This window comes from Montipora capricornis, chromosome 10, assembly GCF_036669925.1.
Source record: "Montipora capricornis isolate CH-2021 chromosome 10, ASM3666992v2, whole genome shotgun sequence".
Taxonomy (NCBI): Eukaryota; Metazoa; Cnidaria; class Anthozoa; order Scleractinia; family Acroporidae; genus Montipora; species Montipora capricornis.
Window position 1 is genome coordinate 20,205,772 of NC_090892.1, and position 15,000 is coordinate 20,220,771.

General features: G+C 39.5%; 1 protein-coding gene across 1 annotated transcript in view; it reads left to right on the forward strand.

Annotated features, from left to right (window-relative positions):
• LOC138020423 (soluble guanylate cyclase 88E-like) overlaps positions 1–15,000 on the forward strand; it is a 41,522-nt gene that overhangs the window by 15,819 nt on the left and 10,703 nt on the right. The window contains exons 2-5 of the mRNA XM_068867412.1: positions 2,585–3,409; positions 12,359–12,612; positions 13,372–13,501; positions 14,612–14,758. Coding sequence (XP_068723513.1) covers positions 2,615–3,409; positions 12,359–12,612; positions 13,372–13,501; positions 14,612–14,758 — 1,326 coding nt within the window. The 5' untranslated portion in view covers positions 2,585–2,614. The remainder of the gene's footprint in view (positions 1–2,584; positions 3,410–12,358; positions 12,613–13,371; positions 13,502–14,611; positions 14,759–15,000) is intronic.

Sequence of the window (15,000 nt, forward strand, 5' to 3'; positions counted from 1 at the left end):
CACTGAAAAACGCAAACTGCAGACAGACCGTCTGTAAAATGAAAATTCGGTTAGCCTGAATTAGGCCTAAATAACGTTCGGTTAGCCTGTTTACGGTTAGCTCTGAATAATAGTGAAGGTAACACCATATTTTACCCCTGGTCTGCAAGGTCTGCACAGTCTGCGTTTTGGCGTGACTGTGTATACGATTGCGTTACCAACACGAGCAATATTAGCTAATGTTGAATGTCCTGGGAAAATGTGATGTATTAGGGGAGGCAATGCAGCCATTTGTACATCATCAGCATGATGGCGTAGTGAAAATAAAATATAGAGAGGACTTGAGATTTTTTGTTATGCTAGATTTGTGTATTGTAATCATAACCGTGTTGTATGTGAATGCCATGAGGCGAGATGTCGTGATCGCGAACCAAGTAGGATTCCTAGAACTATTCCTGTGAAGAAGCTGAAACGTCTGTCGCAGAAAAGCAGAAACCTGAGGGTATTTGTGTGGAAAAAGATTTTTAAGATTACTTCTTTGTCGTCAAAACTTCATGGTTACATCAGTTGCAGGCTGAGTAGTCAAATGGAAGGAAGGCGAATAATTGCCAGTCTCGGTTCTTTTGAAAAAGTGTGGAAAAAGCCAGCTTCTATTCGACGAAAATTTCTTCAAACAGTACGTTTGACTTGCTTTGGAAAACACACTGGAACACGAAAACGCGTAAATCTGAAGAAATATCGAGTGTTGTACACATGCTGTGGACCAATGAATAATATTGATCCAACCTTGACAGTAAAGGCACCATATAATCAAGGTGATATTACAGTATGTGGTGCGAATTTTGGGCAACAATGCGTTGCTATGAGTTTGTGTGCTTTGATTTATAATAATATCAAAGGAATTAATTCATGTAATGACCTGGTACAAGTTATGGAAATGAGAAATGAATTGTATTCTACACTGTCACAATGTACAGGGCAAGTGTATTAAATGCAAATAGAATTACCAGCTATGATTGCTATGTCTGAGAAAAATTACCAGCTTAATTGTAGTGAAAGCTACACAGGTAACATTGATTCAATAATTGAGGGATATCAGTACAGTATACCTATAGACAGTACATTTGAATCACTCTTGTCACAAAATTATTCTTCATTTACTCTGACAATAGGATGTATTGGTGTTAGTATCTATCATACAGATAATGGGAGTTATAAGATTTTTGATTCTCATGCAAGAGATAAATATGGTAGAAGCCATCCCCATGGTACATGTGTATACTATTAGAAGTACCATCCATTCAGGGCTTAGTACAGTATTTCCAGGCTATACACTCACTCGGTGACAATTATGAACTCAGAGGGCTGCAGATTAGTACATTATATGAAATAACTGCAGTGAAAAGTGTTAGAAAACAATGCAACTGCACTTGTAAACAATGCTGTGCTGTAGGGCGTTACACAATGTGTTACTCAACAGCAAAGTCTTGTAGTTATTGGAAATCCGAAACGTTATGTTGCGTAGCTGACCAAGGAAACCAATTCGATCGTCACCTGAGCATCAACAGACACCTCACAAGTGCAGATTTACCCAAGAGTCTGGATATTTGTGGAGTTGATGGTAGTAATGGTAATGAATTTATGGTAATGAATTTATGTAGCGCATTTAATATTGGCATATTCAAATGCGCTTTACAAGCAAGTGATCTATGGGTGAGATCGTACATCAAGTTAGCAATGTTTTCATGTTGAAATGCATGTTGTTTTTGCCAGTGTGTTTACAAATTTCATGATCTTTCTTTGAGACACAACGCTCATGATCCTTAGCAGCACACGTGTGGCCACAGCCCGACTTACGATCCTAGATCGTCTTGTTCCTTTTAAAATCGCTTGCGCCACAGAAGTAATTTCATTTGTATAAATGATTAACGAAGTGTAACTCAATGCAACAGTCGAACTACAGCATTTTACTGAGTTTAAAATTATTACACAGCGGAAGTTCCCGTAGAACATCCGAACAGACAAATATTTTGAAGTGCAGCTACACACTCGCTAAACGAGCTTTGAAAGCATTGTGGAAACCATTTTAGGGAAACCCGACAAATTTTAAACATCCGGTCTTTGAGTGCGGCTGTGACATCACAAGAGTTTTGATTGGTTATGTATTCAGACGCGCGTTTTGATTGGCTGGTTAGAAATATGAGCATGTATCAAGAAAATCTGTTTCAATCAAGCAGTAAAAAAACCAGCATTTTCCTTCATTTGTCAATTTATCTTTGAGGAATATATTATAAAAGAAATAGAGGACTTTTTTCCGTGTTTCCATAGTCTCATCTAAACACTCGGGGAATTTGGGAGAATTCTCGACAGTTCTGCAAACCATCGACTGCGTCTCGGGTTTGCATAACTGTCTCTATTGCTTAATTATTATACGAAATTTTCAGGGGACCATAAGCTTAGAAAATTGCTCAAATTGTCCAGTTAAGTGCGAGGATCTCTTCACACCTTCATCAACGTTATTGTCATCATCCTGCCCGGATTCGGCATCACCATTACATCACACATTGCAAATTCCTGATTACGACATCTAATTTTTAATTTGCAGAGCACTATCCAAGCTAACCAACATTTTAAAATGTATGGAATGCTGTTAGAGAGTGTTCAGTATTACCTGATCGAGAAATACGGCGAACCAAAATGGGAGGAGATCCGGCAATGCGCAGGGATACGTGATCACGTGTTTGTCACGCATGAAAGGTACAGTGAAGCCTCCATGAAGAAAATTGCTGATTCAGCTGAGTACGTTCTTGGTGAAAGAACAGACATGACAAGCGATGATTTCATGGAGTTTTTTGGTTCTTGTTTTGTGAAGTTCCTCAGTCACTATGGTTATGACCGTGTTATTCGGGTAAGCGGGCGATATCTACGAGATTTTGTCATCGGCATCGACAATTTGCACGAACATATGCGATTCGGCTATCCAAAGCTGCAGTCGCCCAGTTTTTACTGCGAAGGGGAAACGAGCACCGGCTTAACTTTGCACTACATTTCTAAACGAAAAGGGTTCATGTTTTACGTGGTTGGACAGATCAAGGAAATTGCATCCTCGTTTTACAGCATGGACGTGGCCATAAAAATACTTAGCCACGAAATAAAAAACAATACGACACACGTGGTTTACAGATTGGGATTTGACAATTCCGGGTATAGACCACCCGCTCCAGACTTGCTGTCAATTAAACAAAAATGCGGCATTGACGTTGAAGTGTTTTTCAGCGTATTTCCCTTCAGTTTTGTCCTTTCATACAATATGGTCATCGAAATGGCTGGATACGGACTCGCATCTACTGTGGGAAATCGAGTGATTGGTAATGACGTAAGAGAAACGTTTACGTTGAGAAGACCTAAGGCACAGTTCACTTGGGAAACGGTAAGACCAGATATAATAACACGAAAATGGAAGGTTTTAGAAAAAGAAAATTTTAGGAGAACTGCAAGGGGCTTCAGTGCTCATTGAAATCAACACTCGTCACCCGCTTATTCAAATCTTAACAGCTTTAGCAGCAAGGGCGCAATTCGTCTGTTTCGCTCGTCAAGTGCAATTACAGGAGGAAGACGTATTATGCGTCCACTCAGACAAACTATTTTTTTTCCTGTCTCTTACAAGACGTACCTAATGAATACTTTGTCCAGACCGCGTAATTTCCCTTGATCCCGCCTTTATATTTGAGACGCACTAAAAGTATTTTTCCACTAAAAGTAACTTCCCTAATTCTTCCCAGATGGATTATGCGTCTTGCATAGCTCGTCCTGTCTTGACACTAAATGGACAAAGGGTAGCGGTATAATTAGTGTGGAAAAATAACCGTCACAAATATACACCTTATTCCAAAATGGCCGCCATTTAGATATTCTTTTGTTTTTTATTGAAATTAGACCTTGATGCCTCGTTCAAGGCAAAATATTCTTTTGAATTTTCAGCTCAAGAACGAGGCATCAAGGGCTAATTTGAATAAAAACAAAAGAATATTTAAATGACGGCCATTTTGGAATAAGGTCTATAAAACGATCAATGTCATTTTAAAATAAATAGCTTATATTGGAGTCAAGGAATAGACTTTCCGATAATTCGTAGTCTTCTACCTGCAAATCAGATCGAAAAATAAAACTAGTTTGATCAGAGTTAAATTTCGCTGAGATACTTTGCAAAGTCACGATGTATCTTTGCTTTGGTTCTAAATTATACAGCTGTGTATGTAGATTGATGAATTTGCCGTCGACAGATTCTTTTTCTTTTTTTTCGGTTAAGCTCCCTAAATTTCTCTAGATAAAAGAAACAAAATTTTCCTGTGGTAAAAAAGCGTTATATGCGGAAAAAAGCACAAAATTGACCACTTAAGTTAAAAGCACAGGTTGCCCAGGCAACCTATAAAAAGAGAGAGGTGTGTTCTCGTACAACTCTCACATTCGGACCGAAAACTCAGTGCTTCAAGTTAGATTCTTCGATAGATACATTTCCCTCGCGGAACTATTGAATTTTATATCGCTAATATATGATCCAACCCAAACTCTTTAATTAAACGGTCGCTAGACATCCTTAGAACGCATCGCCCAACTTCGCCTGCACACCGTTGGCCACCAGACGCTCTCGTGCTCAGTCGGCTGAACTGGGTGCTAGAGAAAGTAGACCCTCCGTGAGGGTACACTGGGTTGCCCGTGGTACGTGCACCGTTCCAGACAATTTTTTTCAAGTTGGGGGGTCATTAAGACCATTTAAGGGGTCACCCAGAAGTCATACCAGCAGACGGCCCTTTGGCTTACAGGTCCTCACACGTTCGCACGACGAAACAGATCCTTTTCTGAGGTTAAAAGCGTGGCTACCAGCCTATTAATTTATCATTTGTCAGAAAGAAGAAATTCCTGTCCTCTTTAGAAAAAATAGATACGCATTGCTTACATGTGGTAGTGAAGTAACACAGCAATTTATTCCATAAAAAATGTCAACTGAGCAGTGTTTTGTCTTCCAGGAGATTCAAGTTGTCCTTGCGTAATATGTAGCTCTAACAGTGCACCATATTGATTTGGTATTGTCTATCATTGTAGTGCCATGGTAGAAGTCTTCGTTAAATAGTCTGAGAAGACATGTGGTTACTAGCAAAGTACTGAACCCAGAAAGATTAAAGAAAATAAATGGGAAGTGAGAAACATTGGCTTCTGGGCTGACATGTTGATAATTTTCAAGCTCCCTCACAACTTCTTTCACCACAAGTTTAAGCGTGCCCTCTGAGCATCTGACAGCTTTGTAATACTAAAGTTACTAAAGTTAACCCTATCCGGCGGGGTTAGTATCTGGATTGGTGACCCCAAACATATACCACTTCGTAAAACAGAAGCATTGAAACGAAAATACTATTAACGCTAACAAATGCGAACTCAGAAAGGTACAGATTTTGTTAGCCTACTTTATGCAAAAACAAATATTGATGCAAATGTAAATAAATATTGATACACAGTTTTTAGAAAGAGCAGAAGAAAGTTTCCAGGACGGTCGCTCGAGAATAACATATTTACGACATGAAAACAACATTAACTTTGAACCGTGAATATAGAATATAAAAAGTTACGATCAGCGACAAACATTTTGGGAGATTTTTGCTACGTTCAATTTTGTTATTGTACTTTTGGTTGCACAAATAAATCGCAAAATCGAAAGTGACATCGCCGGAATTCAGTGGGCGCCGTGATTAAGTTACCGCGGCATGTTTACTCGCCAAACAGTGAAGCATCTGTGTCAAATGATGGCAAGTTTTCGTAAGTTTCTTTTTCTGTCAAGTGTTATAAAGTTTGACAATAAATGAGCAAAGTCAAAACAAAGATCACAATCGCCCAAACTCTTGAGGTTGACCCCGGGGTTGACCATTGTTTCTGCTAAGTCAGAGATTTACTCTCCAAGCCAAGGTTATTTATCACCAGGTAATTCCATCATTTTGGAAATAGCAGCTACTTTATTATTCATTGGCGTCACAATTTTTTGCTGATTTTGGGGCTCATTTTGTTGAAATTTAAGCACGCTTCCAACAGACCTGTTTATTTTCGTGAACCTTTCCTGCTTACAAAGCAATACTAAAAATATCCTCACGTATCACATTTCAAGGCAGAAAATATCACAGAATCCTTTTCCAGCGAAACATTTAATTGAAACAAACAACTTAAGATGCACTAAAACGCCGTTCGCGTTGCAATGACTTTCGACGCCATTGCTGGTTAACGAGAATAACAAACTCACGAGGCAGAATGTATATTTATATTTAATTAAGTTAGCACAACAGAAAGACGCTAACTTCATTTTGACACGAAAATGCTTTACTATTGCCATAAAAATTATCCAGTTAAGCTTGCATATCATAAAACATGATGAATTCATAAAGGCCACCTTTTCCAGCGAACAATTTTTTTAAAGCAAACAACGTATTTGCTATTAGAGGCAAAAACCCCTTCCTATGTCATTACATGCGTGAAGAGAAAAAACTCAGTCGTGTCAAATATGCGTAATATTACAACAAACTAAAATTTTCTTTCCATGAAGAACCTTTTCCTTGAATAATGAAGCACAAAATAGACGACAAGCTTTCTTTCAAATAATTCTTGGCTGTCACATTTCCAATTATTATTATTTTTACCTGAAGACTGTGCAGAGTTGATCACAGACCACTTAAGGTGTTCGATTCGTTCCCTGTCTTTGTTGAACCCATAAGTTACCAGAGAATTTTCCAGTGTTCTACAAAACAGCACACTTGGTAAAATATTATTTTAGAAATACAGCTCACTTTGATTTCGGCTCGACGGGCGACAGATTGTTGTCGAAGTCCATTACTCGTCGCTTTTGAGATTCCAGATGTTGGTTTTTCACCGCCTGCCTAGTTTATCCAACTGACTTTCCATTATTGAGCTCCATAAGGGTATATTTTGTTTAATGATCCACTAACACGCCATTCGCATTACATGACTTTCGACGCCATTGCAGGCTAAGTTAATGATTCTCCTGTGTCCACCAGAGAAATCTACTTATTTCCACTACCCTCTCGATCCTAAGAAAATACGCGCAGAAGGCTCTATGCACAAAGACACCACTTACCAGGGGAGTGACAGGCAAGACTTTTACCGACACGGAAAAAATAAAAAAATAAAATAAAGAAAACAAACAAATCCCACCACTTTCCGACTGGGATTGCCATACTGGCAACCCAGTATAAATCGCCTTGCTGGGGAAGGCCGCAAAGCTCTCGAAATGTAACTTACCATTAACACCGAGCCCTCTTTTACATTTAACAACCCAATGCAGGCTCATGAAAACAATCTGGTACTGCAAAGCTCTGAGATTGGGTTTTCTTGTAGAAGTAACTTGTAAGTCTTTGTCCTAACTCTAAATAGTGACCCACTTTTTAAAAATTGTATTTTATTGTATTGCTGCGAGTAGATACCGAGCAAACAGAAAGGTAAAGGTAATGGATACGATAACTACCACCACGGCCAATGAAACTTTTTCAGGGCCAAGACCAACTGCATTGGTGATAAAAAAGTAGTGGAGAAACAACAGATGCAAGTTCATCAAAAGTTTATTATGACAAAATTAACAATTAACAACAACATTGCCTTTGGCATTGCGGGTACAAACAACAGTTTTTACATCCAGGGTAGTAATAACAGTCAATGTAAAGCAGATACAGTGAAATAGCAGTGGATCATCGAGGTCGATCTCCTTTGGGAAGAATCTGATCTACGGCGTGTTCGATCGGCAAATTCTGAGCGCATACTCATAAATGCACATTGTCTTCCTCGTGGAATGTCGCTAAATCGCTTGTTACCTTGGTGCATGCTTCCAACAGCACATAAATTTGAATTTTTCATGGTTCAGTGGTTTCCCAATACTTTGGAAAACAGCCCTGTAACGTGAGAGGATCGTATGCGGTCGGACCGACAGCGCAGGCATTTGAATATGACCGCTGGACATTCGTAGTGCATGTGCAAAATCATAGTGACTGACAGAATTCCCCGAAGTCGACCTCAAGCTGGGAATATTATCGGTGACACAGAGATACCAGCTTCTAAGCTAAAATTAATTAGTATCGCCTTTGGGCTAGCTAGGAGCAATAAGTTACAGGATGAATAATAATGACGGAATAACCACAATCATAATACACCACAAAAGAGAAACAAGCTAGCTAACATTCACAGCCGAAAACGGGCTGCATATTTTTTAAATTAATAAATTAATTAGCGAATTCAGTTGCCTAAGCCCATCTTTGCCTCATTTTTCCTTTCTTCTTACATATTCAGTTTTCTTGTTATCTTCAAAACTTCTCAGTTTTACCTCCCGTCAGACAAACGAGGATGGAGACACAGGTGCCCCTAACTGAGGCCACGTTAGATATACCAATATTCACAAATGTTTACGAGGCTTTATGGTTAAATCTGAATATTACTTTGTTTAGAAATCTCCCCTGTTCCTTGTGAAACGAAGAAAACAGAACTGAGCCATGACATTTAGCCATAAAGCCTCGTAGCCATGCCAGAATCCAGAATACTCGGCCTATTGCCAAGCGACGGTGGCTACATACGGTCAAACCGAAGTGGCAACCGACGAATCTGTTCCTCACATTATCTGTTCCCCAGAGGAATCTTACTGGCTGGCAAAAATACAGGTGTTTCGATGAGCTGGCTGGGAAATTTTGTTATTGATAGAGGTTTTGCCTGGGAATTACTGACTTTTTCTAGCATTTCAACTCGAGCTGGCTGTAGAAACTCTGAAGACTGAGGACGACTAAAAAAAAAAAAAAAAAAAAAATAACCCCTTCCCTCTCCCAGAGAATAGTAACAAAAATAACACGCCAGGTCCGGGTGATTGCGCAAAAAACCGTTTTTGTCCCGGTTTTGTCGGTTTTTTTCGGGGTTTTTTGATCGAGGGATTTGAAAGCGCGCGGAATTCCTGGCTGGGAAATAACATTCGATCAGCTGGCTGGGAAACCAACCAATTTTATCTAGCTGGCTGGGAAATTTCTTGTGTGTCTTGCTGGGAAAAAGGAACAGATAATGTTTTCCCAGCAACACTGAAAAACATCTGAAAATGCCTTAATAACATTTATTTTCATTAACTGGGGTATAATAATACATTTTACAACAAATTGGTCGTTGGGTGCCCCTGAAACCGAAGTGGCTGTTTCCTATTGGTTTGAATATCTAGATTTGGTCTTTTTCTATAAATGCTGTAATGGTTTATTTAACCTCGACATCCTTAAGTATGTTACTCTATATAGTAAGTCCAGAGTAACTAGGAACCCCTTTATCAGTATTGATTACAAGCCTAATTTAACTAAAACCTCAACCTTCAGGGATTCTTACCTTAATAGGATTATACCTCTCTGGAACTCATTGCCTTTTAATACTAAGGAAAGTACTACTCTTTCATCCTTTAAAACGAAAGTTCGTTCGCATTACAAGTCACTTCTTCATTCAGCTTTTGATCCTGACCGAATAAGAACTTTTAAAACTATTTGCTCAAAATGCAGATCTGTTACCCCGGCAACAGTCTGTTGTCGATAAATTATTATTATTATTATTATTATTATTATTATTATTATTAATATTATTATTATTATTATTATTATTATTATTATTATTATTATTATTATAAATATTATTGTTTTTATTTGTATTATGTGTCATATTATTTGTTAGTTATGTATCTGTTCGTATATTGAATCACATATGTTTATGTACATGTAAGTATGGGGCATGTTCATATGGACTTCGAGTCTTTTCATGCTCTGTTGAAGCTATTAAATGAAAAAATAAATAAATAAATTTTTATTTTAATTTTATTAACTTTGCCAGTCAAGCTGGTAGAGCGCCACAACAGCTTGCGCCAATTACTGTGGCACCTTTTTTACCCTCCCAACCATGATACACAACAGAAGACTGACCACAACACCGGGAACTACTTGCCCTACTCTTAGCGACATGTGTGTGGGCTCTTTTACGTCCCACAGGACTATTAACATTGAAGGGGTGGGAGACGGGACCTCCGGCTTATCGTCCTTATCCGAGAAGACTTGAAAGTCTAAACATTTGCAGAGGTAGTTACAAAGGCAGCACTTTCTCCTCAGTTATTTAAAGACCCTAAGTGATGGTCCGGCCGGAGTTGAATTCGCAACCTCCCGCGTGACAGTACGGTGCTTAACCAACTGGGCCACCGGTGCACGGTGGTTTTTTCCTTAGAGACGGTGCTTCGCGGAGCTCCGATAATATTACCACGTGTAACTTCAAGGAGATTTCCAACTTGCATGAGAAACCATTAAGCACTGGTGCTTGAGCATCAGAATAGCTTGCGTCAGGCAGGACCAACTGACTTAGGGTCTTCAAATAAACGGCAGTCAGCGGCCTTAAGAATCATATCTGCAAAATGTTAGACCCTTTCGAAACAACCCTTGCCCATGAAATATGCGAGACGTTTAAGACTTGACATACTATTCGGAAAGAGCAGAACACGGAGTTCCTGGTGCGTTTACCATTTGCCAACAAAAACCGAAAATTCCGGTTGAAAATTCAAATCCTCAGACGTATTCCTCTTTCCCCGTTCCAACCGAAATGACCGGAAAATTCCTGTACCAATTGCAAACTCCCACTCGACCCAGTTCACTTCGTATGGGGCCATTTGCATTAGTAGGGCTAACGCTCACATGGTTCATATGGAGTAGAAACTGAGCACTTCACATTACACTCTAATCAGTTCAGTCTGTTCAAATATAAGTGCTACACGGCCAACGTTTGCAAAAACGTATTCCTTCCTTATACCTGTACATGTTCATTGCCGTGACTTTAACATCTTCAGTTCCCAGAACCTGCTCCAGTATGACCTTGTAGCTCAGTCGGTAGAGCAGCAGTGATCTAACCTGAAAGTCGTGGGTTCAATTTCCACCCTGGTCAGAGTTTTTCTCTGTCCTTGTGTGGGCCCATTTCATTAGTAGGGATAACGCTCACATGGTTTATATGGGGTACAAACCCTAGCACTTCACATTACACTCTTATCAGTTAAGCCAGTTCACTTCGGCCTCTTTTCCCGCCTTTCGACACTGCAGATGCAGCCGATGCAGCCAGCCGCCATTTTGATTTGTTATTGTTTTCTTTCAGCCGCGAGAGATTCGAGCCTGGCGAAACGCCACACTGGGAAATACTCTACCATTACTAGCGTTCCATTCCAACCGGAGTTTCCGTGCAAATGGTAAACGCCCCAGGTGTTGTGGTGGTCTCATTCTGAGGGCCAGATATGTTTACAGGGAAAACTCCGTTTACATCTCTTGTCTCATTAGCGTACGTCCATCATTTTGTAATCAGTCAGCCAAGAATAAAGTTCTGAATATTGAAAATGCATCACATAGTGAGCTATGTCTGAAAATTTGAGCGCGATATATCTACCACATAATCTACGAGCAATGGTGCTTTGAAAATTCGAAGTTCTACAAAGAATGAATGGGATCACTAGCGCTTTGCCACCAAAGAATTTGTCAGTTGTTGATACCTCTTAAATGGATCGTTTTCAAGGCTCAAGGCCCGTTTAAACGGTTTCAACATTTGCTCCAAAATGCATTCAATACTTAGTTTGTTGAACCAACTGTTCGGTGCGTTTGAACAGGTCGTCCAACATTGTTGAAAGCGTGAAAAATGTTGAAAGCTTGTTGAAAACGTGTTGAATCAATTTTAAATCGGTTTAAACTTCCATTCAACATCGATTCAACTTTTTCTTTGTTCTCGAAAATGTTGAATGGTGAACACTCTGTTCAGCATTGTAGAACACACTCATGCTCACATTAGGCCGCAAAAGCGGTCAAGATGGCGTAATTTATCTGGACGAGAGAGGCTGGTTTCTAGTTCTTTTTTCCTCGCAATCAAATTTCGCGGAAGTGTTGGTTTTTTTGTTGGTGCAATGTCGGAACCGTTTGATCGGTCTCCGCACAACTTTGTTTACTGCGTCCAGCATTTACCCAACATCGGTTCAACTTTTGTTGAACGAATGTTGGGCAAATGCTGAAACCGATTAAAAGGGCTTTAAAAGGCTCAGAACTGGATATTTAACAAAGTTTAGTCTTTTACCTTTTCAAGTCAATTTGTACTGAAATAGCATGATCAGTGCCTTCTGTGCGCAAACTCGTATGTTAATGAATCAAAATCAAACGTAAACAATGACATCTGCAAAGATTCCCTTATTGGTGTTATAACACTATAATTAGGTGTCAACCTTGTTATATCAAATGTTTACTTACTTACTTACTTACTTACTTACTTACTTTTACTTACTTACTTACTTACTTACTTACTTGCTTAGTTTATGACAAGACACGTGATATTCGAGTTGGTCTGCACTCTACCAACGCTGCGTCGTCCAACAGAAGCCAATTGCGTCGTAAATTTCTCCTCTTGCGACATTTCAAATGAGAATTATGACAGCGGTAGTCTCCTGCTAGCCTCAGAGAAAACCAAGGGTTATCCTACATCGAGCAGCAAGCCACGTCTTCATTTGCGAGGAATAATGAAGTACATTAAATCATGGGACAAGATCATCTTCATTTGCTCTCCACTGTACGTATATCCCATGTATGTCCACAATCCTGGACAAAAGAGTTGAGACAATATTTACTTCCTTCTCCTCTATCTGTAAACAAATGATCTTCGTCTTGCGAATGCCCCTCTCCCCCCAAACAATGGGGAAGGGAAAGAGGCCATTGTTGCAATGGACCCTTGTCTCAAAAGACGGAACTTGAGAAAAGTCAGGATTATAGCCTCAACTTTTCCAACCCGGATAGCTTTATCGAGGGCAATGCATGCTTATTCAATTCAAAAACGTCACCTCATACGTCTCCATTCTCCCCAACTCCTCCCCCTACACCTCATTAGGTTAAGTCTTGAATATAGTGCCCACATTCATGACTGTGTGTGCTCTCTTACTAGGTTATTGTGGTACCCAGCATGATTTGAATGACTTGAGGTAGTTGCACTATCTGTTGCACTTTGCAAGTCTTGAACCGCACTCTACACCCAAAAACGGTCGCTCGAAAAATTTCGAGGCCTCAAGAAATGAGCACCAAGAGGGAAATCATAGGTTTATACTGCATTGCGCTCGAGAGGCTTGTTCGAGGTTACGTTGACCCAAAGTATAAATAGCGTCAAAACAAGAGGAGTACATGAATATTCGTTAAGTACTGAATCGTTACCATTCCCCTTTTAATTCCTTAAGCACCCTTGTTAATTAGCAGTTTGTTTGGCCAGGAGACACTTGAAGAGGCAAAAAATAATAAATGTTTTGATTTTTTCTTTTTTCTTTATTTTCTTTGTGAACAGAATTGGAAGCGTGGATGAAATGATGCGCATCGGTCTTTACATGAACGACCTGGGCCTACACGATACCTCTCGTGAGATGGTGCTCTCTGGGATAAAACCATTACCCCAGTTAGAGATGGCCAGAGATCATGTGAGCTTCTTACCATACATCAGTTGCTCAGAAAGGAATTGTAATATTTTTTAAATAAGCAAGCGTAAATTAGTCTTCTTTATTTAAATCTTCTCAGAATGAACGCACCTGATTTATACTTTCAAGGTGAGACGTTTTCTAAATGTCCTTGCAGCAAAACTAAGGGAGGAATCGTTTTAGGAACAAGTCAACATATTCCCATTCAGATTCTGGATATTACAGTCATAAGTCGAAAGGAACAAAATTTGCCAGATCACAAATTCCAAATACGTTTAGTACGACCGTTTACATGACAACGGTTTTCTTAAATTAAGTAGTTTACTCTTGCTTCCCCGTGAACGAGAAAATCATCTTTCTGTCAATGGTCATTCCTTAGCTTTCGGCTGAGAGAGAGGCCCCGGCAGGATCCAACATGGTCCAAGCTATACTAAGGATGGTAATTAAGATTTCGCCAAGCTTAAAAGCGGAGCTCCCGTTTCTAACCCCAGAAAGCAATATAGTGTATATGGAAATAATTCTGCTTCTGCATAAAGTACAAAATGAATCCACAACATATACCGTTTACTGTGATCAAACACCTCCGAGCTGGTAGCAGTAAACAAACAAGCCTTGCAAATAATAACCAACAATTTTGATCAACAACTAAAACTGATGACATTAAATGCTTCGTAATCTCTTTCACAACATTTTCCGTTTGACTGATAATCTTTACACCCTCTCTCTTCAGTTTAGAACAACAGCAAAAATCTTCCTAATTAGAAAGTGAAGCTACAGAGTAGTAAATTCGCTTAATACTCAACTGCAATTTCACTGTCAAAAAAAGCACCTCACGACTGGACATCCATTTCACACAAAAAAAATGTAAATGTCTATGACAACACGGAATTGCAAACGTTTTAAGGCCCTCTTCGTTTTTCAATGAGTTTTACAAAATATGCGAGGGAGCGAGGCAAGGAAAATATTACCTGAAAGTTAGCCGTTGTCAATATGTGTTTTGTCTCTCGCTCCATTTCTCACAGCTTTACGGTGTCCTTCATTGAAACTTTTGAAATTTTCTCTTCTGATCTCTATTTGATGTTTTTGTTTTTAATACATCGTTTCCTTGATCAGGAATTCGATAAAGGAAAGGCTCTAGAAGAGAACATAGAAAAGTTGGCTACAGAAAGGAAACGCAGCGAAGAGTTACTCTATAGAATGATGCCCAAAGCCATTGCTGATAGACTGAGACTAGGAGGGAGGGCAGTAGAAACCTGTGAGGTGAGCAGTATTTCAAAAGTTTCAAAGTATTATGGGCTAAGTTTGTACTCCCTGAGGAAGGAATGTTAGTCGGTTTTGAATGAGCCAGACAGAAGAAGCAGCCATATTCATAAGCGGTACAGTCTTGATCTCGATCGAGCTAAGAGGCTTACATGGGAAAACTACTAGACTGTGCATGTGCCTGCATTAATCAACAGCAGTACGTCAAATACTTCACCAGTTGTAATATTGAAGATCTGCAT